General features: G+C 53.0%; 1 protein-coding gene across 3 annotated transcripts in view; it reads left to right on the top strand.

Annotated features, from left to right (window-relative positions):
• The window catches only part of MYO7A (myosin VIIA), an 85,121-nt gene that overhangs the window by 1,924 nt on the left and 55,307 nt on the right, over window positions 1-27,890 (top strand). For 2 of the 3 annotated variants that reach the window (XM_047878444.1, XM_047878443.1), the window contains exons 1-3: window positions 12,810-13,220; window positions 16,810-16,923; window positions 22,532-22,684. In XM_047878444.1, coding sequence (XP_047734400.1) covers window positions 13,080-13,220; window positions 16,810-16,923; window positions 22,532-22,684 — 408 coding nt within the window. In that variant the 5' untranslated portion in view covers window positions 12,810-13,079. Of the gene's footprint in view, window positions 1-486; window positions 550-12,809; window positions 13,221-16,809; window positions 16,924-22,531; window positions 22,685-27,890 lie in introns of those variants that run through there. The other variant, XM_047878445.1, reaches the window with a different exon arrangement.

Below are 27,890 nucleotides of genomic sequence, written 5' to 3'. Positions count from 1 at the left end.
TAGAGCCCCCATCCTTAAAGCAGGGCATGCATGAGCACGTAACACTTAGCCGGTGACCCTCCCCTCGGGCCAGGCTGCTCCCATCACCCAAACTGCTCGGGCAGCCCTCAGCTGGGAGGCTGGAAATCAAGTCCTATTCCTGAACTTCCCCTGCCCTGCTGTGTGACTTTGGCAAGTCTTGGTCCCTCTCTGAGTCCCTTTGCCCATATGTCCAGGGGAGGGGGCTCCTAGGAGCCCTTTAGAAATCTCTGAATGACTGTAACCAAGAGAAGAGCTCAGCTGCTCTGGGCAGTGGAGCTGGTGACGGTGGCTGAGGCTCAGGTCACGCAGGCTGGGCTGTGGCCAGAGGGAGAGAAGCCAGGGAGGGAGTGTTCCCCAGGGGGAGGAGTAGCTGAGGCTCTGGGAAGAGCCCAGGTGACCCCAGCCAGGCTCAAGGCTGCCAGGGCTGGCTTTCTCAGACATTTCACATGGTCTCTCCCTCTGCAGAACTGTATCTGGCCAGGCAGGAAGCAAGAGCATCTGACAAAGGACATGGTGATTCTTCAGCAGGTGAGTGTTCCCGGCACCCCCATTGACCTTCATCTTTCTACGCCAGGAAGAACACTGTTGGGTGACTCATCCTCCCCCATCCCATATTCTCCCATCCATATGGTTAATGGTAGGGCACCCTCCCCAATACTTCCTCTTAGAAACCTCCTATCTATGCTTCAAAACCCAGCTGTGAAACTCCCTGACTCTCGCAGGCCCAGTCTAGAACTGCTCCCTCTGATGTGTCTGCTGGGGCTTCCCTTTCTCACTACACTCACCCTACTGGATAGAGATTACTTATTTACGTACATCTCCGAGTTCCTAGGCATGTGCAAAGGCCCAAATGTGGGAAAGCCTTTGGGGACAGGGAATAGGAAGTTGGTCAGTCTGTGAAGCCAGACCAGGAAGGGTCTTGAACCTGACTGGGGAGCAGTGAGTGGGGGATGACCTGGTGGGAGCCGGAGCTCCCGGGGGTAATATGGAGAGAAACAGAGGTGCTGTGCCCGGCTGAATCCTCCAGCCCCCTTTCCTTCCCAGGGCCACAATGGTCCCTGACCCTCAGCCCTTCCCCGTGATCAGCCTGAGGCTCTAATGAGCTCCTGGTCTCCACAGCCAGGAATGTGGGCCCTGAGCCAGGTCGGTCTGGCACCAAGCCCTAGGGCTGGTGGGAGTGTGTGCCTCGGGGGCTTGGCCAGCAGCTCCACATCCTCCAGGCCCGTCAGAGGCCAGCGGGCAGCTTTGTCCTGCAGCTGTGTGTGTGTGTGTGTGTGTGTGTGTGTGTGTGTGTGTAAGAGTAGTCAGGTTTCTGGTTTCCAGCAGGGAGAATCCGAATAGATGGTCTTCCAGCAGTAGCACTGCTAGGAATTTACCCAAGGGATACAGGAGTACTGATGCATAGGGGCACTTGTACCCCAATGTTTATAGCAGCACTCTCAACAATAGCCAAATTATGGAAAGAGCCTAAATGTCCATCAACTGATGAATGGATAAAGAAATTGTGGTTTATATACACAATGGAGTACTACAGGGCAATGAGAAAGAATGAAATATGGCCCTTTGTAGCAACGTAGAATGAACTGGAGAGTGTGATGCTAAGTGAAATAAGCCATACAGAGAAAGACAGATACCATATGTTTTCACTCTTATGTGGATCCTGAGAAACTTGACAGGAACCCATGGGGGAGGGGGAGGGGGAAAAAAAAAAAGAGAGGTTAGAGCGGGAGAGAGCCAAAGCATAAGAGACTGTTAAAAACTGAGAACAAACTGGGGCGCCTGGGTGGTGCAGTCAGTTAAGCGTCCGACTTCAGCTCAGGTCACGATCTCGCGGTCCGTGAGTTCGAGCCCCGCGTCAGGCTCTGGGCTGATGGCTCAGAGCCTGGAGCCTGTTTCCGATTCTGTGTCTCCCTCTCTCTCTGCCCCTCCCCCGTTCATGCTCTGTCTCTCTCTGTCCCAAAAATAAATAAACGTTGAAAAAAAATTAAACAAAAAAAACCAAAAAAAAACCTGAGAACAAACTGAGGGCAGATGGGGGCTGGGAGGGAGGGGAGGGTGGGTGATGGGTATTGAAGAGGGCATCTTTTGGGATGAGCACTGGGTGTTGTATGGAAACCAATTTGACAATAAATTTCATAAATTAAAAAAAAAAAAAAGAATAGATGGTCTTCCATCCCAGGGCTGGAGGAGACCCCCTCTAGAGCCCCTTGGCTTAACAGCCTGTTCAAAGGCCTGCCCGCCATGGCCAGAGCCAACAAGAGAAGGAAAGTCATTGTCTCTGAGCATTTGCTGGTGCCAGGGCCTTGACTGCAGGCAGGGCTGGGTGGGCGGGGGCATTTACAGTCCCCGGAGGGGCGGCCTGGGCCACCCACAGCTCCCAGGGGGATTCTCCCTTAGGAAGCTTGTGAGGCAGGCCTCGGGCTGACCGCGCCCCCTCCCCCATTCCTCTCTCTGAATGCGGGCTGATCCTCCCCTGTGGGAGAAAGGTGTCGGCAGGTAAATGCCGGCTCTGCCCACCCCTCACACAGAGAGTACATTTCTGTTACTGCTTTGCTCCCGAGAAGGGTCCCAGCTCTGGCATCCAGCCAGCTATGCAGGTGCACGGGCACAGCCCACCCACCTGGGCTCCCGTTTGGGCTTCACTTTTGATGAGCAGACAGACCTGGGGCATGTTCTTCGGCCTTCCTGAGCCTCCGTTTCCTCACCTGTAAAACGAGGGGTGGGGGGAAACCCTCTTTCCTCGGATGGTTGTTGCGAAGATAAAATGCAATGTGCTGCTTCCTTCACCTGCCTCTCAAGCCCGCCTCTCTCCTCCCTTCCTCCTGCCTCTCCCTCCCATCCTGAGAGACCCCGGTTCTCTCTCCCCCATCAGGTCTGCCTGCCCTGAGCACTTCGCTTCCCCGTTTTCCTGGCTGCCTTCTCCTCAGGCCTTCAGGTGGCCGCTGTTCCCTTCTGGAGGCTTCCCTGCTCTGCCCACGGTAGAGTCTGATCATACTCCATCTTTTTCCTCGGCTTACCTGAGGCCTCCAGGTGAGCCTGGAAGTGGGGGGCAGCCCTCGTCCTGCTCCCCACGATCTCCTCAGCCCCTCAGCCCTGGCACCAGCCCACTCAGATGAGGCTGTGCGCTAAAGAAGGAATGACTGGGGGCGCCTGGGTGGCTCAGTCGGTTAAGTGTCCGACTTCGGCTCAGGTCATGATCTCGCGGTCCGTGAGTTCGAGCCCCGCGTCGGGCTCTGTGCTGACAGCTCAGAGCCTGGAGCCTGTTTCAGATTCTGTGTCTCTCTCTCTCTGACCCTCCCCCGTTCATGCTCTGTCTCTCTGTGTCTCAAAAATAAAAAAATGTTAAAAAAAAAAAAAAAGAAGGAATGACTGTTAGGACACCCTCACTTGGCCTGAGGAGCTAGGCAGACAGTAGTGCCCACCTCAGAGGAAAGCTTGAGAATGAAATGTCCCGGTGCATATACAATGCTTAGTCTGACGGAAGCGCGCTCAGGGATGGTTAGCTGCCATGATGACAACCAATGAGATCATGTTGGTAATGTTCCTGTGCATGAGAATTCCCTGTTTCTCTCTTTCTCTCTCTCTCTCTCTCTCTCTCTCTCTCTCTCTCTCTCTCTCTCACTTTATTTGGTACAAAAATCTCAGGAGACCTTGAAGGACATGATGGATCTTTCCCCATGTGGGAAAGATCGGTGACCGAGATTTGTTCCTCCCTCTCTTCCTCCATCATCCCAGCCGTTCTGAGACCCCATAGGGTCCCAGGTAGAGGAAACCTCTGTATAAACATGGGAGAAGAATCCAAATTTCTTTACTCATGAAAACATTTATTTATTGAGGGTTAAAATTCTTCAAAAGTAGCATCCACACTGGTCCCAGTACGTGCCGGGCAGTCTCTATATGTGATCTCCTTTTATTGGCATAAGGCGATGAGGGTAGGGATTGTCCTGTCCACGTCACAGGTGAAGAAACTGAAGCCCAGAGAGGGCCATTTAGATATAAGCTGGGACACGTCAGGACAGGGGAGGGAGCCACCAAAGTGAGAGGGTGGCAGGTAGGAGAGGAGACCCTGAGAGGGGGCTGCTGTGCAGGGTGTATGATACAAGGAACAGGCACAGGACTTGGGGAAGGAGAGTTCAGACTGCCCTGTGGGGTGGCGTTTGCAGAACACAGGCTCTTTCCTAGGGACCCTGAGGAGGTCTGGGCAGACCCGTCGTGTGGATTGGGTGGGGGTGCCTGGAGATTCCTGGCATATCAGAAACTGCCTCCCCTCCAGCCACGTTCTCACACACCCACCCAGCAACGTGGCACTGAGCCCATTCTCTGTACCAGGCTGGGCACAAAGGATGCAGAGATAAATTGCTCCCTGTCCTGGAGCAGTTACCAGACGGCAGTGGGAGGTGGCTTGAAACATGGCAAGGGCACCTTTGAGGGGAACTGTAACAGCAGGAGTCCTGGGGTGGAGTGGGGGTGGTGGGGAACCTGGGGAGGGGGGAGGCTTTTGCCCTGCCTCTGATGGTGGATGGGGTGGGGGGCGGCACCAGGGAAGGTGCTGAGGCTGTTGCAGTAGCCCCTCGCACACAGATGGGGGACTGAAGTCTCCGGAGGGGGGGTGCGGGGACAGGCCCAGGTTGCAAAGCCAGCTGGTGCTTGCAAGAACCCAGAGATGTGTGGTGCATATGACACTCTTTTAAGGACCTCAGGGAGGGCTGCCATGCTTCAATATGATACAATTTCCGGCTCCCTGGTGGATCCCGAGTAGGGACTGAATGTACTTTGCCCGGATTCATAAGCACAGGGAGGTTTGAAGATAAATTTGTGGGCTGTTGATAACAGTTGGATTGACCCTTTTATTAGAATATAATGTCCTGCTTTGTCTCTTACAACAGTGTTCTAATGATTTCAAGTCTATTTTGTCTGATGCTCTAGCCACCCCGGCTCTTTTTTGGTTCCTGTTTGCATGGAATATATTTTTCTATCTTTTCACCTTTAATCTCTTTGTGTTTTTGGATCTAAAGTGAGTCTTCTGTAGATAGCATATAGTTGGATCATGAGGTTTTTTTTTTTAGCCTATGCTGCCAACCTCTACCTTTTTTTTTTTTTAATTTTTTTAAACATTTATTTATTTTTGAGACAGGGAGAGACTGAGTGTGAGCAGGGAAGGGGCAGAGAGAGAGGGAGACACAGAATCTGAAACAGGCTCCAGGCTCTGAGCTATCAGCACAGAGCCCAACATGGGACTTGAACTCACAAACCGTGAGATCATAACCTGATCCAAACTCAGATGCCCAACTGACTGAGCCACCCAGGTGCTCCCAACCTCTGCCTTTTAATTGAAGGGTTTAATTTGTTTCCATATAAAGACTTTTGCCATTTTGTTATGTTTTCCTATAGGCCCTTTCTCCCCCTCTCCCCCACTCCTCGGATTCCTCTATTACTGCCTTCTCTTGTGTTTGATTTTTTCCCCCCAGTGTACTCTTTTATAAATATTGTGGATTTTTTTAACGTTTATTTATTTTTGAGACAGAGAGAGACAGAGCATGAACGGGGGAGGGGCAGAGAGAGAGGGAGACACAGAATTGGAAGCAGGCTCCAGGCTCTGAGCCGTTAGCCCAGAGCCCTACGCGGGGCTCGAACTCATGGACCCAGGCTGAAGTCAGACGCTTAACCGACTGAGCCACCCAGGCGCCCCCCCCAGTGTACTCTTGATTCCCTTATCATTTCCATACATATATATTCTAGTGGTTACCCTGGGGGTATACGATTAATATGTTAAATTTCTAACAATCTAGTGGTAGTTAATAACAACTTAGCTTCAATGGTACATAAAAATGCTGCTTTTGTACAGCTCTGTCACCCTTCTTTTTTCGTACTGTTACTGTCATAAATTACATCTTTATACACGGTGTGCCCATTCACATAGATTTATAATTATTGTTTTCTGCATTTGTCTTTTAAATCATATAGGGAAAAAAAGGAGTTACAAACCAAAATAACAATAATGCTGGCTTAAAAATTTTTTTCTTGTATTTTTGAGAGCAAGAGAGACAGAGTGCAAATGGGGGAGAGACAGAGAGAGAGGGAAACACAGAATCTGAGGCAGGCTCCAGGCGCTGAGCTGTCAGCACAGAGCCCGACGCGGGGCTTAAACCCAGGAACCGCAAGATCATGACCTGAGCTGAAGTTGGGAGCTTAACCGACTAAGGCACCCAGGCGCCCCTTGCTGGGTTTTATATTTGCCTATGTAAATATACTTTTGTAAAATTACCTTTATTGGAGTTCTCTATTTCTTTGCTTTGAGTTACTTTCAAGTGCCCATAAATTTTAGCCTGAAAAGACTCCTTTTAGCATTTCTTGTAGGCAGGACTACTAGCAACAAGCTCCCTCAGCTTTTGTTTACTTGAGAATGTCTTAGTTTCTCTGTCGTTTCCGAAGGATCGTTTTGCCAGATATTGAATTTTTTTTTTTAATTTTAATTCCAGTGTAGTTAACATGCAGTGCTATATTAGTTTCAGGTGTATGACGCTATGATCCAACAATTGCATATGTTTCTTGGTGCGCATCAGGATACGTGTACTTTTAATCCCCGTCACCTATTTCACCCCTACCCCTACCCCCCTCCCTCCCCTCTGGTAACAATCCCTTTGCTCTCTATAATTAAGTGTCTGTTTCTTGGTTTGTTTCTTCCCCGCCCCCCCCTTATTCATTTGTTTCTTAAATCCCACATATGAAAGCATATGGTGTTTGTCTTTCCTGATGGACTTATTTTGCTTAGCAGTATACTCTCTAGATCCATCTATCTTGCTGTGAATGGCAAGATTTCATTCTTTTCTTTGTGGCTAATATTCCATTGTGTTGTGTGTACATTTATATATACACACATATATGTATATATACACACATATATGTATATATACACACACCCCATGTTTATCCATTCCTCTATTGATAGACACTTGGGATGCTCCCATAGTTTGGCTATCTTAAATAATACTGTAGTGAACATAGGAATGCATGTATCCCTTCAAATTGGTATTTTCGTATTCTTTGAGTAAATCCCTGGTAGTGTGACTACTGGATCATAGGGAAGTACTATTTTCACTTGAGGAACCTCCATACTGTCTTCCACAGTGGCTGCACCAGTTTGCATTCCCTCCAACAGTGCATGCGGGTTCCTTTTTCTCCACATCCTCGCCAATGCTTGTTTCTTGTGTTTTTGATATTAGCCATTCTGACAGACGTGAGGTGATAGCTCATTATGGTTTTGATTTGCATCTCCCTGATGATGAGTGATGTTGAGCATCTTTTCATGTCTGTTGGCCATCTGGATATCTCCTTTGGAGAAATGTCTGTTCATCTTTTCTGCCCATTTTTTTATCAGGTTTTGATTTGGGTTTTGGTGTTGAGTTGTATAGGTTCTTTAAATATTTCGGATACTAACTCTTTATTGGATATGTCCTCAGCAAATATCTTCTCCCATTCTATAGGTTGCCTTTTAGTTCTGTTGGTTATTATCAGATATTGAATTCTTACATTTGTTTTTCCTTTCCGTACTTTAAATATATCATCTCACTGCCTTCTGGCTTCCATGATTTCTGTTGAGAAATCAGCTATTATTCATATTGAAGATCCTTTGTATGCAATGAGTCTCTCTTATTTTGTCTTTTGACCATTTGATTTTTAATGTGCCTCAATGTGGGTCTTTTTTTTTGTCTTTGCGGTGCAGAAAATTTTTATTTTGATGTGCCAATAGTTGGTTTTTGCTTTTGTTTCCCTTGCCTCAGGAGACCTATCTAGAAAGATGTTGCTATGACCAATGTCAAATAAATTATGGCCTGGGATCTCCTCTAGGATTTTTGTGGTTTTAGGTCTCACATTTAGGTCCTGAATGCATTTTGAGTTGATTTTTGCGTGTGGTGTAAGAAAGTGGTCCAATTCCATTCTTTTTTCTGTGGCTGTCCAATTTTCCCAACACCATTTGTTGAAGAGCCCACCTTTTCCCCATTACATATTTTCCTTGTCAAAGATTAATTGACCATATACTTATGGGTTTATTTCCGGGCTTTCTATCCTGTTCTATTGATGTGTCTATTTCTGTGCCAGTAGCATACTGTTTTGGCCACGACAGCTTTGTAATATAACCTGAAGTCTAGAATTGGGATACCTTCATCGCTTCTCGGCCTTTTGGCTAAGATCGAGTGTAGAATTGGGATCCCTCCAGTTTTGTTTCTCTTTTTCCCAGGTACTTTGGCTATTGGGGTCGTTTGTAGTTCCATACAAATTTTAGGATTATTCTAGTTCTGTGAAAAATGCTGTTGGTATTTTAATAGGGATTGCATTAAACGTGTAGATTGCTTTGGGCAGTACTGACATTTTATGACAATATCTGTTCTTCAAACCCATGAGTGTGGAATGTTTTTCCATTTCTTTGCACTGTCTTTAACTTCCTTCATCAGTGTTTTACAGTTTTCAGAGTACAGGTCTTTCACCTCCTTGGTTAAGTTTATTCTTAGGTATTTTATTATTCTGGGTGCAATTGTAAAAGGGATTGTTTTCTTAATTTCTCTTGTTGCTGCTTCATTATTGTTGTTGTATAGAAAGGCAACAGATTTCTGTATTGATTTTTGTACCCTGCGACCTTACTGGATTCATTTTTCAGTTCTAGTAGTTTTTTTGGTAGAGTCCTTGGGGTTTTCTGTATATGGTATCACGCCGTCTGCAAATTGTGACAATTTTACCTCTTCCTTGGCAATTCGGGTGCCTTTTATTTTTGTGGTTGTTGTTGTCTGATGGTTATGGCCGGGACTCAATGTGGTTCTTTTTGAGTTCATCCTACTTGGAATTTATTGATCTATTTGGCTGTAGATTTGTATCTTTCATCAAGTTTGGGAAGTTTTTGATCATTATTTCTTCACATATTGTTTTTGCCTCTTTCTCTTGTCCTCCCTTTGCATACATGAAATGTATGATGATGATTCCCATCATGCACATGTTGGGCCACCTAATGTCACACAGGTTTCTCGGGTTCTGCTCATTTTTCCTAGTCCTTTTTTTTTTTTCTTCCTGTCCCCAGACTGGATAATCTAATGAACCTATCTTCAAGTTTACTGATTCTTCCTTCTGTCTGTTCAAATCTGCTGTTGAATGCCTCTAGTGAATTTTTCATATAGGCTATTGCACTTTTCAATTGCTAATGTTGTATTTGGTCACTTTTAATCATTTTTACCTCTTTATGGATACTCTGTATTTGGTGAGATGTTCTGGTTTCCCTCTGTTCTTTGAGTGTACTTCAGATAGTTGATAAAAACCTTTGTCTATGAAGTCCAATGTCTGAGCTTCCTCAGGGAAAGTTTCTATTGTTTGCTTTTTACCTGTGAATGGGCCATACTTGTTTCTTTGCATGCCTCATAATCTTTGGTTGAAAACCAGACATTTAAAAAATAATGTGATGGGACGCCTGGGTGGCTTGGTTGGGTGTCCAACTTTGGCTCAGGTGATGATCTCATGACTTGTGGGTTCGAGCCCCGCGTCAGGCTGTGTGCTGACAGCTCAGAGTCTGGAGCCTGCTTCAGATTCTGTGTCCTTCTCTCGCCCTGCCCCTCCCCCACTCGTGCTCTGTCTCTCTGTCACTCTCTCTCAAGAATAAGTAAAACACCAAAAAAAATTTTTAAACGTAATGTGATATCTCTGGAAGTCTGATTCTTCTCTCTCCCTCTGTCTCCAGTGTCTTGTTGCTTCTTGTGAGTTATAGTTTTGTTTAATGACCTTTCAAAACTATCTTTATGAAGAGTGTATTCTTTGTTGTGTGTGGTCACTGAAATTTTGAAAACTCCTAGAGCCAAAAACAAAACAAAATTACTTTCAGTCCTGCAGCTGGGCTGTGTGTGCGCGCGCGCGCGCTCAGCATGCCTTCAATGCTTAGGCCTTAGGCAGATCACTTCCTGTCTAAATGGAGCTTGAGGGTCAGTTTGAAGTGAGAGCTTAGGGTGTTCTTGGGCTTTTTCTGAACGTTCTTCCAACCCTCCACATGAGGTGTTCTAGATTCCCTACTGTATGCAAGAGCTTTTCAAAACCCTTATTCCCCTGGCTTTCCTGCAGGCTTTTTGGAGTGTCTATTGTTTGTTCCAACTGACTATTTCCATGCTTCTCCCTCCCCCCACCCCACCCCACCCCACCCCACATAGCAGTGGTCTCGTTGATTGGTCTCTGAATGTTTTTGACCAAAACCCTCCCTACCTACTCCTCCACCCTGCGGGGAGTTCCAAGCTAGAGAAATAAAGGCAAGCCCTTGGCATTATTCCTTTAGGGAGCTCCCAGACTTGTTAGAAGAACCATAATTCTTAGATAAGGGGTCTGTTCTGCCCCATCAGGCCCTAAGATCCCACACCAGGGATACAGGCTTCCATCTTCGAGATTGCCACAGAGAGGTGCGGGGGGGAGGGGAGGTTAAAACCCCACAAAGTTCTCCTGCTGGGTTTCAGCCACCTTTCTCTTTAGTAAATGTTCGGTTGGTTACTATAAACATTTGATGATTTTCCAGGGTTCTAGTATTGTTGATTCTGACTTTTTTTTACCACATTTTTTCGTATTTTTGTAAAGGGATGAGTTCTTGAGTTTCTTCTTTACCATTTTCCCTGACGTCACTTGCTCGTGACAGTTGGCACAGTTACTAAATGGAAGCTTTTTGACCCACCTTGCTGTCAATTGTTGGGTAGTCCCTCCACCCCCGCTGAACATCAGTCTCCCCATCTGGCCAGAGCTGGACTGGATGGGGGGGTATGGCGGGGTGAGGGCAGCACCATGCGTTTGTGTGAGGCACTAAGGAAGTACAGAAAAGAGGGTAGTGGAGAGGGGATATTAAGGACAGGTGGCCCGAGTCTCTGTGGAGCCTGGGTGGCTGGGTGGCAGAAGGGAAGAGGATCGTGAGGTGAAGCATTTCTGGCAGAGGGCTTGGCACAAGCAAAAGTGAGGAGGGGTGCCTGGGTGGCTCTGTCAGTTAAGCGACTCTTGATCTCAGGTCTCGATCTCAGGGTTGTGAGTTCAAGCTCCCTGTTGGAACTTAAAAAAGTGAGGATAGGGAGACCCTATCCTGTGTGTTCAGGGAAGCAAGAGATGAGGCTGGAACAGCAGTGAGCCCTGGTTCTGGGAGAGGATCTGCTGATGCCAGAGTGGGTCACAGGGGTATCAGACTTACTTCCCAGACCTGGTGTGCAGGCTGCCTGCGGGGAAGGGGCCCAATCCCAGGCTTCAGCTAGGGGTGGCCTGGGTGCATGGGGTTGAGCAGTGGCTCTGGACCAGGCAGGGCCAGGCTCTGAGTACTTGCTGGGTCTCCCTGAGGAGGCCTCTCTCCATCCACCAGACCTGATTTACCATCTCTTCCTTCTTCCCTCTGCTTCTCTGTGATGTGCTCTTCCCTCTCATGTCTGCCTGACATCATAACGCCCAGGTACCACCCCTAACGTGACTTGCTCAGTTAATAAGAACCAACACTCATGCGGCCATTTTTTTTTTTTTAAACAGGAACCAATCTGAGCGAGTTACACACATAAACCTTTTCAATCCTCACAAGCAACTCACGAGGTACTGTTATCTTGTCATCCCACAGATGTGGAAACAAAGGCACATACAGGTTGAGGAACTTGCCCCAGGTTACACGGCTTGAGGGGCCTAGCCAGGGTTGAACCTAAGCCGTCTGGGTCCCGAGTCCAACAGCTTAGTGGCCAGGCTGTCCTGTCTCTCCAGGACTAATCCGTCCCTCATCTGGTGGCACTATCCTTATCTGGGTCTGGATCTGGTCCATTCCCGGGCCTGGACTTGCGAGGATGGTGTCCCCTAAGCTTTAGTCTGAGCCTGTGAAGCCTGGGTAAATGGACAAATGGAAGGATGCCTGGAAACCTATCCCTGGCACTGTCCTGTGTCTGAAGGGCCCTTCTCCCATGGACTCCTGTGGGTGGGTGGGCAGGGGTACGTGTGCTTATTCTGTGCTTGACTGGGGGAAGGATCCCTCCTAAGGGCACGGTCCCTGGGAGGGCATAGGAGGTAGATGGAATCGCTGCAGCCCATCAGCTTTGTGTGGGGTGGCAGAGGGCTGGGTCCCTGAGGCCCGGATAGGGGGTTGGGGTAGAAGGAAGCCCAGATCCAGTGGGGCAGCTCTGAGTTCTGTGTGAGGCATCACTGTCTCCTTCCTTGCCATTCCCCCTTCTCCCTGCCGTGTTTTTGTGGGACAGTTAGGCTTCCAGGATTCTAGATAATGCCAAGGGCCAAATATGGGAACAGTAGGGCTTGAAGAGAGAGGAGAAAGGGGAGGAAGAAAACAGAAGTTAAGAAGAGGGGAGAAGGAGTGGAGGCAGAGTCCCAGGGCCTGTGCCTGCCGGACAGGATGGTGGCTCACCGCCCAGCATGGACCCAAGCCAGGTGCCCAGTCCCACGTGGCTGCCAGGACATAGGAGCCCAGCTTGGCGCCCACTGTCCTGGAGAACCAGGGGACACCCTTCCCAGGTGCCTCTTCTGCCTTCTGCAGATTACCAGCTGGCTGGCCTCCAAGCTGGGTGAGGAAGACCGGAGACAGACTGTTGGGAAGCTTTTCTCCCCTAAGTCCCACATCCCTAACCTTAGGAAGAGTTTTACCTGCCCTCCCTTTCCAGAGGTAGCCAGTGAGCTAGTAGGATCTCTCAGGCACCTTCCCGTCCGTCTTAAAAATTATGAAGTTTATTGCGTTCCACTCCATAACGTCCCCACGTTCCTTTCCAAAGAAAACCTACAGATTGAGTTTCCAGGTGCCCGGTGGATGCTAAGGTCCGCAGCTCGGCTCTGCGGCGCTACACGCTGCGGTCTCGGTGAAGCCGGCTGCGAATCCCCCCACAGTGATGAGGTGTTGGGGGTCCCGAGGAGACGGGCCAGGGCGGTGAGCGCGCCCCCTCCCCGTTCCCGCGGGCGTCACCTAAGCCGCCGTTGCCATGGGCACGCAGCAGATGGCCGGGTTTAGGGTTCCCGGCTGCGGTGCGCACGGGATTAGGTGAATTAGGGAGCCGGAGCGGAGCCGCCGCAGGACCGACCGCGCCATGGAGCCCCCTGCCGACCCCGCAGAGCCCTCCGATCCCGCCGACCCCTCCGACCGCGCCGAGGCGCGCGCCAAGCCGCAGGGCAAGTGGGCCCTGGTTCGCAGCCTGAACCATGCGTTGAAGACCTACGCGGTCCTGCCGGTGAGGCCTGCGCGGGGAGGGGGAGGTTGCACCCTGGGAATCCCGCCCCGTGCCTCTGTTTCCCCGCCTGGCAGAAACGGGATGAGCGGCAATGGGTGGCAGAGCACCAGGGTTTGTGCAGACAGACCCCCACCCCAGCCCCACCCCCACCCGGGCGCCTCATGCCTTCCCTGACTCCCAGAGTGAACTTGGCCCCAGCCAGCCCCTCCTTGCGTCGGGAGCTTTTGCACATCCCAAATGGGAATGTGGGTTCAAGGTGAAGTCTCTAGTGGGGCGCCTGTCACAGTGGAGTGGTATGAGTGGGACCAGGTCAGGCGTGAGTGCCTGGAATCTGGGGACAAGAAGGGCTGGTGATGTAAGACTGGGGCCCAGTGCCCCTTTCCTCTCCTTCCCCTTCCTGTACCCCCCACCCCCCACCCCAAATCTCCTTTCTTTTCCGTCTTCCTTCCCTCACCTTGTTTTTGGTTCAGGCTGCTCTGCAGATGCTCAGAGTCTTTATCAGTCACTGATTTGATGAGTGACTGTGGCCAAGTTCCTTTGTCTCTTTGGGCCTCAGTTTCCTCATCTGTAAAATGAAGACTTTGAACCCACCTGCATTCTGATGCCCCAAGAACTTTTCCTGGGACCAGGAACTTCTCCTCTCAGACAGGTTCTCAGGCCTCACAATTCTCCCTGAGGCCAGTTGGCTGCCATTTTCTCCTTTTTCCTCCAGTTGAGACCTAGAGCAGAGAAAAAGTTAAGCCACTGCCCTCCTTGTGACAGTCCTTGGTTAGGAGAGTTCTAGTTGCCTGTTTCCTGTAGGCCTGAGCTCTCTGCTCAGCCTCTCTGAGCCCCCATTTCCCACTCACACGAAGTCTTTTATTTCCGGTTCTCCTCTGTTCCCGGAGTGGGGCATATCTCCTGTGTGCCAGGCTCTGTGCTGGGTTGGGGGCAACCTCTGACCCCCAGCTGCCCTCGGCTGAAACTCTTAGCTTGCCCCTTGGCCCACAAGCCATCCAAGACCAGGGTCCTGTCAGGGTTTCCTGTTTTGCTCACAGAACTGGGTTCAGAGAGATGTCCAGAAAGAGTCCTGGATTTGGAATTTGTCAGACTTGGGCTTCATTCCGGGTTTTACTACAAAACAGCTGGGTGAATTTGGACAAGCTTCTTGACCTCTGTGAGGAGATGAAGTGGAAATGGAATCTTCTGCCTGAGGGCTGTCAGTGAGATAATCATAGGGAAGCATCTCACTTCCTACCTGGCCCGTTGTGGGTGTATTGTGAGTTAGCATGGGGCAATGTCCTGGCTAGCCTGGCCGCCAGCGGTTAGTGTCTGTCTGTCTGTCTGTCTTGGTCTCTTTCTTTCTCATGCTATACATTCTTCATTCTTTCTCACACACCCTCTGTCACATGCTCTCTCTCTTACATACACACACACTCTCCCATCGAGAGACAAATTCTGTTTTTCTGTATTAGACTCTGACTCTAGGGAGTCACAGAGGAGACAGACCCAGCCCGGTCCTCGGGGGCTGCATGCTAGTGGCAAAGGGTCACACAGATGGCGGTCACCCCAAGTGGTGCTGGCCCCGGGGCCTGGTGGGATGCCTCCGTTCTCCACACAACAGCCAGAGTGAGGTTTTGAAAATGTAAATTCATCATGCCATTCTCCGGCTTAAACCCTCAGTGGCTCTCTGTCATACCTAAAAAAAAGTCCAATTCCTGTCTGTGGTTATGCCCTGTACAATCTGGTACCTGCCCATGTTCCCTTCACATCCTCCCCTCCTCTGTCTAGAGGCACGTTGCCTTTCCCATCTGTTTATGGCTCTGTCCCCAGAGCTGGAAAGGGACAGACCCACAGTGGGCTCTCCGTAAATAAGAGCTGAATCAGTGAATGCGCTCTTCGGGGGCTGGGGGGCGGGGGAGAAGGAGGGGAGGCGGGGAGGGGTTGGAAGGGCTGTTATTTGCTCTGGGTCTGGACAGACAGGTGGCGTCCTCTCAGTGGAAAGGTGGGAGGGGTAGCGGGCAGGTGGAGAAGAGCGGTGTGAGCCAGTGTGGCAGGTGATCCTCGACCTGGAACTCAGAGCTTCTGACGGGTGTGTCAGGAAGCGCAGTTTGGGTGTGGGACGGAAGGGGTACACGGGGTGCCCCACGGGAAGCAGCCAGGCAGCCCCGGCAGGCACACCGCACACCCACACCGTAGATGCTCAGGAAACACGTGCGTTCTCCTCTCCAGAGCCCGTCTAATTTTTCCTCCTTTTTCTGGGAGGAAGCTGGGGTTTGGAGCTAACCTGTCTGTGACGCGCGTAACCTCCCACAAAGCGGCAGCCGTGGCCAAGAAATAGTTGATTCCAATGGGGACGAACAGGAGGAGCCTGGAGCAGTGAGGAGTTGGACTTGGGACTCGCTGAGCCCACCCCCTGAGGCATGTGGAAACTGAGGCTCAAGTCAGGCAGTGCCTTGTCCGTGGCCCAGCTGAGCAAGCCTAGCTTCCCAACTCCCAGGCCACATGGTTTCCACGGGGCCATCCCCTCAGGTGAGGTTCACTGTCCTGTTTCATCAGCAGTTCTATTCCTAACTGCTGCTTGGTAAGTTACAGAGGGTCTGTGTTCTCTCACCCTCCTGGGGAATCCTCTTATTCGGATTAGAATAAAATCTAACTTTTACCTGCAGGCCAGTGAGAGTTGATGGTGCTGGAGCTTGACCACCTCTGTGACTGCCATTGTCCAGCCCAGTCATTCTCCACCCTCGGTGTGCCTGGCCCCTTCGCCGTCCTCCCCGCCATCTGCAGCGATCGATTGCGTGAACGCGTTTGCTCAGTTGTTTGTCTTCTGTCTCCTCCCAACGGGAAGGTAGACTCCGTGGTCACTGCTGGATCCCCAGTCTTTAGATCAATCAGTGCCTTGTATTCAGTAGGTGCTCAATACGCATTTGTGGAATGCACCAGCGCTGAAAGTGGTTGTTTCTCCGACTCTGGGTTTTAAATTTGGCTTCCGTGTGCCTTCACTGGGTGTGTGGTGAGAGCGGGGGACACAAGCGTGACACCCTCCCGCTCAAGGTCAGGGTTCTCCCTCCACAAGCTAGGAGGCAGGGTGGTAGAACTCATATCACCGGGCCCAGCACAGAGCAGTGTCACTGCAAGAAAACCCACACCTGTGACTATGACACTTGACTCTGGAGGTGATGGAGACTGTTTGGGTGTCCCGTGGGGATGCCTCCTTTAGGACAGAAGGGAAGTGGTTTGGGTGAATTGGTGTTTCTGCCTGAGCCTCGACAGATTTTCTGTACGTGTGTGGGGTTGTAGAGCCTTGGGGAGAGCCGGGTGCTGGACAGCCCTGGGTTTGAAGCTGCCCAGCTGTATGCTCTTGGCTCCTCCCATCTCTGAGCCTCTGCTTACCTATCTGTGAAATGGGGACTTGGCTGTTACAGAGGAGAGATTGAAGACATTGCCTAAGTGCCCAGCCCGGGGCCTGGCACCGGATGGCTCCCAGCAAGTGCAAGCTCCCCTTCCTTCCCTCTCCCGTGGTTGGCACAGGATCCCCTGGCAGTAGGAGGGCCGAGGCACAGGATCCCCCTCCTTGCTCACCTGGCCTGGGATTCTCTCTCACCCACAGGGGGATTATGTCTGGATGGACCTGAGATCTGGGCAGGAGTTCGACGTGCCCATCGGAGCGGTGGTGAAGCTCTGTGACTCTGGGCAGATCCAGGTGGTGGATGATGAAGGCAATGTGAGTAGCCCCCTACCTCCCCTGCCCCTGTGGGAAGACACAGGCTGACAGGGGCCGGGCAGCAACCTCAAGGGGGCGGAGGCGGTACCGTGCCCCTCCTCCTGCCTCTTGGACACCCCCTCTTCCATGGAACTTTCCCACTGCCTCCGCGAGAGGCTGCCTCCCCTCTGCCCAGGCTACCAGTTCATTTTCCGTAAGCACTCCGTCTGTTCTGTGCAGTATGAGAGATGGGTGTGTGGAGGGCATGGGTACGTGCACAGTGGCGGGCCGGACGTGGTGCCGGGCTGAAGTTCCACAGGGGTGCTTTGAGTCAGACAGCCTGGATTCAAATCCCACCTTGCCCACTTCCTTATTACTTGTGCAACCTTCATCAAGTCCCCTTCCCTTCCGAGCCTCGGTTTCCTCTTCTATAAAATGGGGATAATAATAGCTGTCTCACTGGGTTATTGACTCAAAAGTTGGGTCCCACATAGAGAACACCTCAATAAAGTCAGTCGGTCTAAAAATGCCCATAGTCTTGCTCTATTGGATTATGGTGTCCTAGGAATTCATTGTCTGCCTTGGCACTGCCCTGGGAATCAGTCTCACGCATTAACCCTTTACTTCTCGTGGCCCTGAAGGAAAGGGACACAGGAGGTGCAAGTTCTTGTGGGGAGTGGGAGGGGGAAGGGATGGAAAAGTATGAAGTCAGGGCCCTGCCCTGGAGAAGGCCGGTAGCCTGGAGCAGGACCCATGGGGGAAGCACATGTGTATGTGGCTTGGGGACGTGGGGATATGGTACTGAGAACAGGGTCCCAGCTTAGGGACATGAGGGATCCAGGGAGGTTCAGTCCCACTGTAAGTTGGGTTGTACCTGGTGCTGTGCCCAGTGCTGGGGAATATAGAGACAGAACCGGTTTCTGTCTTGGGTTCCTAGAATGCTGAGGGCAAAAGAGGGTACAGTGACAAGGAGCAGAAGGCTCTCCTCAGGGCAAGGGCAGTGATCAGGAGCCCAGGAGCCAGGTCCTGGACACGGGGGGCAGGGGCATCCTGCAGTCTTCAGGGACCCTCCCCCCTGCCGTGAGATGCACAAAGCCCTTTGGCCTAAGCTCCGTCTTTGGGTCCTCGCAGCACCTGTGAGAGGCAGGGAGGGCAGCCAGTGTTACCCCAAGGGGAAACCGGGACAGAGAGGGACCACCAGGCCTGGTCAAGCAGCTGGTAAGTGATGGTGCTGGGATTAGCACCCAGGACCTCTGGCCTTTGTGTATGTGTTTCCTCTCCCAATATCTCGATGGCGACTCTAGGGCTCAGATTCCGTGAAACCATGCTTTTGTCCCTGGGCTTTAGAACCGGAGTGTCTGCCCCGTCATTCTGGTGGCTGTGGTTCTAAGACCTTAGAGGAAGCCACTGTGAGGTTGCAGCCAGAGAAGGGGGCACAGGTTCAGCTGGCAGCACAGACAGGGGCACGCACCCTCCTGCAGCCCCGAGGGTGGGGCCCAGGGACCGTGCCTGCAGGCTTACATTTCACCTGGGTCATGTTGCATGTCAGATGGTGTCCTGTAACTGTGTCACTGGATCCCAGAACTCCCCTCCCACCTGTTCCCACTAAAGACTTGAGAGTGGGGGCTGCAGGCGTGGAGGGATGGGACTGGCTGGCGGGGAGCAGGTCAGAGAGTCTGGTTTGCCTCAGTGGCACTGGGCCCAGGGCTTCTGGCCCCCTCTTTCAGGGGCTTCCCCACTCTCATTCCTACCCCCCAACCTGACCCCTCTGACTTCTAAGACTCCCTTAACTTGACAGCCGAGACCAGACGAATCCCATCTGGTTCCCCCGAGACCCCACAAGATATCTGTCCAGAGAGAGTTCTCTGTGAAGCTTTGCTGAATGAATGAATGAATGGTTATGGTTCCAGTCTTCATTGAGATCCTAACATTCTGCCTTTGCCCAAGCTGTTCCCATTGCCAGATAAACCTCTCCTTTCCTTATTCTACAGATCACGTGGTTCCCCATCCCTCTAAACTCAGTACCAGGCCAGTTCTTTTCCAGATGTGTTCCCAGTCCTTGGGATTGGCCATGTTCCCCCCCTCCTCTCCCCTCCTCCACTCCTCTCCCCTCCTCCCCTCCTCCCCTCCTCCCCCCTCCTCCCCCTCCTCCCCCTCCTCCCCCTCCTCCCCCTCCTCCCCCCTCCTCCCCCTCCTCCCCCCTCCTCCCCCCTCCTCCCCCCTCCTCCCCCTCCTCCCCCTCCTCCCCCTCCTCCCCCTCCTCCCCCTCCTCCCCCCTCCTCCCCCCTCCTCCCCCCTCCTCCCCCTCCTCCCCCCTCCTCCCCCTACCTCCCCCTCCTCCCCCACCTCCTCCTCCTTCCTCACCCCCTCACCCTCCTCCTCCTTCCTCCCCCTCCTCCTCCTTCCTCCCCCTCCTCCTCCTTCCTCCCCCTCCTCCTCCTTCCTCCCCCTCCCCCTCCTTCCTCCCCCTCCCCCTCCTCCTCCTTCCTCCCCCTCCCCCTCCTCCTCCTTCCTCCCCCTCCTCCTCCTTCCTCCCCCTCCTCCTCCTCCTTCCTCCTCCTCCTCCTCCTTCCTCCCCCTCCTCCTCCTTCCTCACCCCCTCCTTCCCCTTCCTCACCCCCTCCTCCCCCCTCCTCCCCCCTCCTCCCCCCTCCTCCCCCCCTCCGGCATTCCTTCAGGGCCAGGTCTCAGTTTGTGCCCTGGTTACACTTTGATCTGTGCTATAAGTGCCTCTGGACATTGACCTGAGGGGTGCTGACCTCAGCTGGGAGTCCCCTTTGTGCAGGAAAGGGGGAGGGAGAGGCTCAGTTCTGCCATTTAACTGGGTAAGCCACTTTGTCACTTGAGTTGTGACTCCTCGCTATTAAATGGGGGCTGGTGATTCTGCTGTGGGATTTTATGAGGAACAAATGAGAACATAGATCTCCTCTGTCAAACCAGAAAGTATTAGAGTAATAATACCCAGCCCTGGTTGGGCAATTACCAGGCAGCAGCACTTTTTAGACATGGTGGGAGTAAAACACAGGTTGACCTTTCGTGTATCAGTTAATTCCCCCAGTGTCCCCAAGAAGAAGGGACTGTTCTTCTAACTCCGATTTCATAGATGAGGTCATGGAAGCTCAGGAAAGCCAGGTGGCGTGCACAGGGCTTACAGGGTCACGCGGTGGCTGAGCCGCCTCTTACCTCTGGGCTGAACTGTTAGGGTAAGGATTATGGGGACCAGAGGCTGGGGTCAATGGGAGAGGCAGACAGCCTGCCCAGGCACCCTCTTCCCTCTGGCCTGCATCAGAGCCTAGCACCAAGTCCGCGAGCAGGGACCAGGCAGAGGGAATTTTCCAACTGGATCAGCTTTTATCAAGAAATAGGATAAAATGGGAGAGAGGAATGTTCCACTCAGGACTGGAAAGTCCAGGCGGGTTCTTCGATCTCACCATCCGGCCCATTCATGCCTCAGGGAGGGCCGTGTGAGGGCCTGACCTGGATGGAAATGCTTCTGGCCCAGGAGGTGCCCTGAAATGCCAGGGCAGTTGGAGTTGTAGGCTATATGGCTAGCCCTGTCCCTGGTCCCTCTGAGGGTATTGTGCAGGCCCCCATCCTACTCTGGTCCAGGCGAAGTGAGAGGGCGGGTATGAGGGACTATTAGGGTCTCTCCATGACTAGGATTCCTGCTTCTAATTCAGAACTGGTCCAGTAGTCACCAGTTAGTCATGTCCTAGCAGATTTCCTGCCACATCATTTGTGTCTGGCCCATGTATGAGGCCCTGTGGACCCAGGATATAGACCTGGAATCTGGCCTCCGTGAGCCCCCAGCCTTTGGGCACGTTGGGAGGTCAGAACTGCATTCAGACACCAGCAGCCCAGGGTGACCACTGCCTCGCAGTGGGAGACCCAGGCAATGTGCGAGCCCAGAGGAGGCCCTGACGTGGCCTGTGGTGGAGGTGAGGGGGATGGAAGAGTGGAGCATGTGAGGCTGGGCAGCATTGTCAGCAGAGGCTTTAGAAACTGGGAAAACCTTGAGTGGGGCCTCAAAGGCCGGGTGGAAAGGAAGTAAGGGGGACCGCACGAGCAAGGCGACAGAGGCATTTGGGGAAGTGGAGACCAACCTTCTCTGGCTTAGAACTATGGGCGGGGGGGGGGGGGGGTTGTGCTGGAGCAAAGGCCACATGTCCCTGTGTCCACCTCAGGCTGGCCCTTGAATGCCAGGCTGAAGGGGGTGGCGAAGCAGGGAAGGGCTCCGAGCCCCAGAATGATGGGATCAGACAGGTACTTGAGGAAGCCCCCAGGGGAGGTAGGACTGCAGGGGAGAGCTGGGTGTGAGGTGGAGGGCAGCAAGGGCCAGGGAAGAGATGGCCGTCTGGATCAGAGTAGGGGCTCGAGGTGGCGAGGAAGGCACTGCTCACTCAGCAGCAGCCCTTCAGAGGGTTGAATGAGTAGCACAGGGTGACCAGTTGGATTGGGGATGGGACAGGATGAGGGGCCCATGCCCCAGATTCCTGCTAGTGACTAGCTGTTGGGGTTGGTTATCCCAGAGGGGGACCCAGAAGAGGAGGAGGCAGGAGAGAACATGTTGGGTGCACCACACTAACTCACCAAGTCTGAGGGCCTGAGCTGGGTGTGGGCAGAGGGGTCCCCTTCTCCCCTGTTCCCCAAAGTCAGACCCCTGGAGCTCCCAGGGTTCTGGCATTTGGGAACAGGGAGGGGCCCCCAGAGGGCTGTGGGGGCTCATTCAGGCTGCAGCCACACTCCAGAGCACAGTCAGACTCTCCCCTCCCTGAGATGCTAGGATTGTGAGGAGAAGGTGCTGGAGACCACCTTGGGGAAGGAAGGAGCCATCTGCGGGTTTGTTGAAACTGCCAATGCTATTGACCAGACGTACCACCAGAAGCCACCCCTGCCCGAGGAGAAGATACTACAGGGGAGCATAGGAAGAGCCACGGGGCAACCTCTCTCCTAGTTTCTGCATCAGCACCCACGCACTGAAAGTTCACCCCTGCTCCACCTTCATCCATAAGCCCTGTGAGCTGTATTCCAAACAGATCTACTTCTCTCCATCTCCACTGCTATGGCCCTGCCTTTGTCGACCTCAGAGGCTTTGCTTTCGCTGTTCCCTGGGCCTGGAATGCCCTCTCTATATCTTCAGGGGGCCCTTTCTTGTCATTCAGATCTCAGCTCAAATGTCACCTCCTCGGAGAGGTAGTTCCTGACCACCCTAAGGTAGTTCCGTCCCTTATCTCTATCCTGTATGCCCGTTGGTTTATTCTTGGCACTGTCTGAAATCGCTTCTGGTGTAATTTGAAGTCCAGTCTACTAACACTTCCCACTCCATCCTGCGAAGAGACTGGGGGGACTCTAATTCCTTTTGTGAGAATCCTAAGTGGGGCCAAAGTCCCTGCACTGCCCATCTTTTAGGTCTGTAGAGAGAATTCCCTAAGAGGAGGAGGAGTGGTCCATAGAGTGTGGGCGTGAGCACAAACCTGATAATGACCGTGTTTGGCCACGGGAAAGGACAAGGCCTTTACCAGGGTCGTGTGAACCCAGGATTCCTGCCCCTCCTGGACCCCTTGCCCAGCAGAGCGCAGCCTGGGTCCCAGAAGAACCACCTGACGGTAGCCACCGTGCCTCCCCACAGGAACACTGGATCTCCCCGCAGAATGCCACGCACATCAAGCCCATGCATCCCACGTCGGTCCATGGCGTGGAGGACATGATCCGCCTGGGAGACCTCAATGAGGCTGGCATCCTGCGCAACCTGCTCATCCGCTATCGGGACCATCTCATCTACGTGAGTGCTGCCCCGCCCACCCGCCAGGGGCCGTTCTCCCGAGGTAGTCAGGGGCTCCTCTGTCCCCAGCCATTTGTTCTGAACCATCCTTTCTTTGGGGCCTAGGCTTCTGTGGTCTGTGGTTGGGGGAGGGAGCGGTACACACCCCGGGTTCATGCGTCTCCCTAGGCCTTGAAACCATTGGGAGGCCTGGGCCGGTGGGTGAGCCGCTTCTGTGCTTTGCCCAGAGATGGGGAACGGCTGTCCCACCCTGGGTTTGCTGTGGGGGCGGGGCCTGCCATTGGTCCTCAAGGTCAACATTAGGATGGGCCCAGAGTCTCTATCCTCACAAGGGGATGGAGGAAGGAACATGATCCTTGACTCCACAAAACCTTGTTATAAGAACCAGTCATACACATCCTCCACGTTCTTTCACCTTGAAACTTGACAAGGACAAATAGTCTCACTCGGCCAGGACTGAGCTGATTCCAAGAGGTGGGTTCAGAGACCGTCAGAACACGAAGGGCCCGCGGAGACTATTGTCTACAGGCTCTCACACTTTTTGGCCTTGGGAACCTTTTATGCTCTTAAAATTGAGGATTCCCAAGAACATTTATTTTTTATTTATTTGTATTTAATGTTATTTATTTTTGAGAGAGAGACAGTGTAAGCAGGGGAGGGACAGAGAGAGAGGGAGACACAGAATCTGAAGCAGGCTTCCAGGCTCTGAGCTGTCAGCACAGAGCCCAGCACGGGGCTTGAACCTACGAAGTGTGAGATCATGACCTGAGCTGAAGTCAGACGCTTAACCGACTGAGCCACCCAGGCACCCCTCCCAGAGCAGTTATTAACGTAGGCTTTATCTACTGGTATTTACCATATTAGAACTTGAAACTGAGAAACTTCACAAATGTATCAATACGTTAAAAAATAACCATAAAGGTCTATTATAGGAAACATTTTTATGGAAAATAACTGCATATATACCCCCCAAAAGTAGTGAGGAGAGTGGTATTATTTTATATATTTTTTTCAAATACCTTTAATGTCTGGCTTAATAGGAGACAACTAATTCTCATATCTGCTTCACATCCAGCCTGATGCGATGATGTTGGGTTGAAGGGTATGAGGAAAAGCTGGCTGCAAAGATACGGAGGGGGAAAAGATGACAGATTTCCTGAAAGTTCTCTGAGCGTTCAGAGATCTCTGGGCCACACTCTGAAAACTGCTGGGCTAGTCCCATAGTCCCACTTTAAGACTGGGAAACTAAGTCTGCGGGACGTTTAGCCAGGCCCAGAGCTCTGTGCTGGGGTCACTGCATGTCTCTGGCCCAGCGCCTCCCTCCAGCAGCTCCCGGTGAGGGAAACCAGGGCTGTGTCACAAAAAAGAGAGAGCAGGACAGAGCAACACCCCCCACCCCCACCCTCACCCTCACCCTCAGGCAGATCCCCGGGCAGGCTGCTATAGGGGGCATGCTTGGGAGACACACGTGGTGCTAAGCGTCTGAAAAGTGCAGACAGAGCAGGCCTGTAGGAGTGTGGCCTTTGCTCCCAGCTTAGGGAGAAAGGCGGGGTTCCCAGAGGTAGTGATGCAGCATTCAGGAAGGGGCACTGCTTGGATAGGAGGCTGGAGGCAGGACTGCGCCTGGTAAGTGAGTGACACAGGGTCACTCAGGTTGTCAGGACTGTGAAGAGCAGCCAGGGAGACAGGGCTGGAAGCCCTGAAGTTGTCCCTGAGCAATCCCAGCAAGGAGCTGTGTCAAGGTCAGGGATCCATCCTCTCAGAAGCCCTGGAATTGTGACCACTCACCCTCCAGGGAGGCCCTCTGCTACCCTCCCCACCCTGGGACCCTCTGCCACTTCAGGCCCCCCTATGCCTCTGTGCTGAGGCCCTTGACATTCGTCCCCTGAGTAAACACAAGTGGCTTTTACAGGGAGCCCTTTAGCACTGATAAAGCCCCTCTCACCCTTTCCCTCACCCAGAGTGGGGGCAGGGCACAGAAGGCACCTCCAGACATGAGCAGCAGCATCCAGACAGGAGGATGGTGCTAGAACTCGAGCCCAGGCCAGAGATCCCCTATGGGGATCCACTGGTGTCTGTGCCCCAGTTCTTGGTGGTTCCCTCATTGCTCCTCCCCCTCGATGGCAGGTGGACACAGGAGGGTCCTAAGGCTCTCTCTGGCTGCTCTCCTGGGGCTGGGTGGAGTCTAACACTTGGGTCCAGAGCTAAGTGGGGACAGGGAGGCCACTGCCAGAGCTGATGTCCTGACCCAGTATCCTGTCAGGAGGAGGCCGAGGACCCCTTCACACGGAGAAGCTGGGTCAGATGGGAGTTGTCCCCACCAGAGACCCCACAGACCATGTCTAAGAATAACCAGAGGCATGTCATTGGTTATTTTGCACACAGTGTAGTGATTCTTACAGGGCCACTGGTTCCTCACATGTGAGGGATAGTTGGTGGGCTGATTCAAAGAACAAAGGCAAACACAACATTCATAAAGGAGAGGGGAAGAAAAAAACTCCAGTTTGAGAAGAACAAATCTTCTTTGTGAAATTTGGGGGGATAGACTAGCTGGGAGCTAGCAGAGAAGTCAGCTTTGGGTCCTTGAATAGCCTGATAAGGGGACCAAAGAAAAGAATCCGAGAGGCTTACGGATCCTCCAGAAAGCTCCAAGATCTATACCACTTTTTCTCACCAGTTACCTTTCTGGTGGTCTCTTCTCTGGGTGAGGGAGAGGGGGTAGGACACCGACTCGAGGTACGGTGCCTAAGTTGCCTTCTTGTTCAGGAAATCAAAATATGGCACCTGGGGGGGTCCCCAGCTCAGTTGGTCCATGGGCCTAAGATTCTGGGTGTGTGTGGGTCTGGGGAGCCATGTTCAACGATTGCCCAGTACAGGGTTTCAACTTGCCAACTCTCTGATGCTGTGACTGGGTAGATGGGGTAGGACTAGAGCTTTGAGGAAGCAACCGGGCCATTGTCCCACTCAGAAACCATACCTGTCCCTAACCATGGCAACCCCTGGTCACTTCATGGCTTGGGTTACCCTGGGCACAGCCCCATGTACCCAGGATTTCCTCAGATTACCACAGCTGCTCACAGCCCTGGGCTGGGTGATGCCCTCTCCCTGACTATCTGCCTTGGGCATGCCCACTCCAGCTAGCCCACCCCTAGAAGCCTGAGGGAAAGCACCCTAGGGCCCAAAATCAGCTCTGGACACCCCCAAGGGGGGGAGGACCCCCAGAAGACACCTGGCAACGCCTGGGTCCCACAGGGAGCAAGGGGCATGGCTGGTGGGAATTCTGGGCTCCCTGATGCTGAATAGGCCGGCCCGGGTCCAAGTCTTGGCAGGTGGCCTTTGGGGAGTCCCTGCTCCTCTCTGGTCCCAGACTTCCCTCTGACACAGTGGGGAGACTTTCTGGGTGAGCACCTCTGTGACTCTGGGAAGGTGCGTGTGCCCAGGATGTGTTTTGGTCTCCATGGCGGGCTAAGAGGCTCCAGGCCTGACAGGCCTGATGGCTTCCTGGCAGAGGCGGAGCCATTCCTGTCACATCTCCTGGAGTGTGTCTCTGGCTCCAGAGAGGTTCCCAGAACTCTGCTTGGGGACTTGGGCCCCTAGAGACCACGTGTGTTGTGTCCTTGGCTTGGAAAGAGTCGTTATCTCCCCCCCTCCCAACCTATGGCCCCAAAGGCAGGTTTTTCTTCCTGGAGGCTCGAGCAGGAAGCCTGTGCTGGGCAGCTGGGCATTAACCCCTGCTGACCACGGACCCTTGGAGGGAGAGAGGAGGCCAGAGGGGCTCAGGGAGCAGAGCTGAGAGCCTCGGGGGACCGGCAGGGGCAGAACGGGCCTGAGTCTCCTTGCTTGCCCCCTGCTTCTCGTGAATTGATCTCGAAGTCCCTCTGCTTCCCAGAGGCTGCTTTCCCATCTGGAAAGGGCTGTATAACCCCTCCCGCTGGCCTCCTGAGGAGCACAGGCAGCAACCAAGTGCAGTGGCAACGTCCTGCACCCAACAGGGGTCCAGCTGGCAGATTGGTGTTCTTGCCCTTTGGCGGTGTGGGGGGCAGGGGACGTCCTCACTGACGGAAGCGGCCTTGCTTCTATTAGCTGTTCTGAAATGGGCACACGTGCTGTAAGCTGGAAAGTTGTCCTCTTGCCACAGAGAGAACCATGGCCGATTTCTTATCTGTCCTCCAAGACAAAGACTGTGTCTATGATCTATATTGAATATGACATAAAATTACACGTAAAACATTTTTTTTTCCTGCACAAATAGTAGCATTTCTCTCTACCCTGTTCTGTGCTTTTTTCCCATGAACCACCAAGGCTGCCTAAGAGTTGCTGACAGGCTGTCCCCTCAGATCCCTTCTCTGCTCTTTCCTCTGGGCCCCAGTTAATGCGCGGTGCCAGGCCTGGGTAGAAGGGACAGTGAGGCTAGGGGGCAGAGCCCTTGAACCAGAATCGCAGAGGAGTCAGGTGGGCCACGTGATGGGGATCATGCGGGCACATAGGAGGTTGCCTGGCTTCCTGAAGGGGGGGGATCATCTCATCCTAGCTGGGCTGGCGGGGGGCGGGGCGGGGGGGATGGAGTTGGTGCTTCTAACTGAAGGTTTAACATGGAGGGAGCCTCCTGGCTGTGGGATGCTGTTGGTGAGGGCCAGGACTCTGGCGTCTTGTGTCCTGTAGCCGTGGGGAATTGCCTGACGGTTGTCAGCAGGGGGGTGACACAGCCACGTTTTAAAAAGCTGGCCCTGGCTCAGAGTGGAGGGTAGATTGTAGGGGGTGAGGGTAGCACAGAAGCTGGGAACCAGACGGGAGGCGCCTGCAGTGGTCTGTTGAGAGCCCGTGGTGGCCAGCGTCAGGGGTGTGGCTGTGCCAATGGAGAGAGTTGGACTCGTATGAAGGAGAGGGAGGCAATGGGGGCCTCCCAGGTCCCGCCGTGGGCGAAGGATGGTGGGGCTCTGCTGGCCAAGTTGGGCTGGCTGAGAGGGAGCAGGGTTGGAGGGGAGGGTGGGGTCCAGTCTGGGCAGGCGTGTGGACGGAAGGGGGGATGTCCAAGAGGCAGGGGCTTGGGGGCTGCTGTTCCAGAGGGCTCTCTGGGCTGTGGGTGGAGCGGGAAGGGCCCTGGAAGCCGTGCAGCGGAGAGGAGGGCCCAAGGCCCGCCGCAGGAAGGCTTCTCGGAGTGTATCTGCGCATCCTCTTGGCACTGGCCGGTCTGGCACTTGGTCAC

This window comes from Prionailurus viverrinus, chromosome D1 (genome assembly GCF_022837055.1).
Source record: "Prionailurus viverrinus isolate Anna chromosome D1, UM_Priviv_1.0, whole genome shotgun sequence".
In the NCBI taxonomy this organism is placed as follows: domain Eukaryota; kingdom Metazoa; phylum Chordata; class Mammalia; order Carnivora; family Felidae; genus Prionailurus; species Prionailurus viverrinus.
Note: the sequence above shows the minus strand (reverse complement) of the source record. Positions and strands in the feature narration are given on the sequence as shown.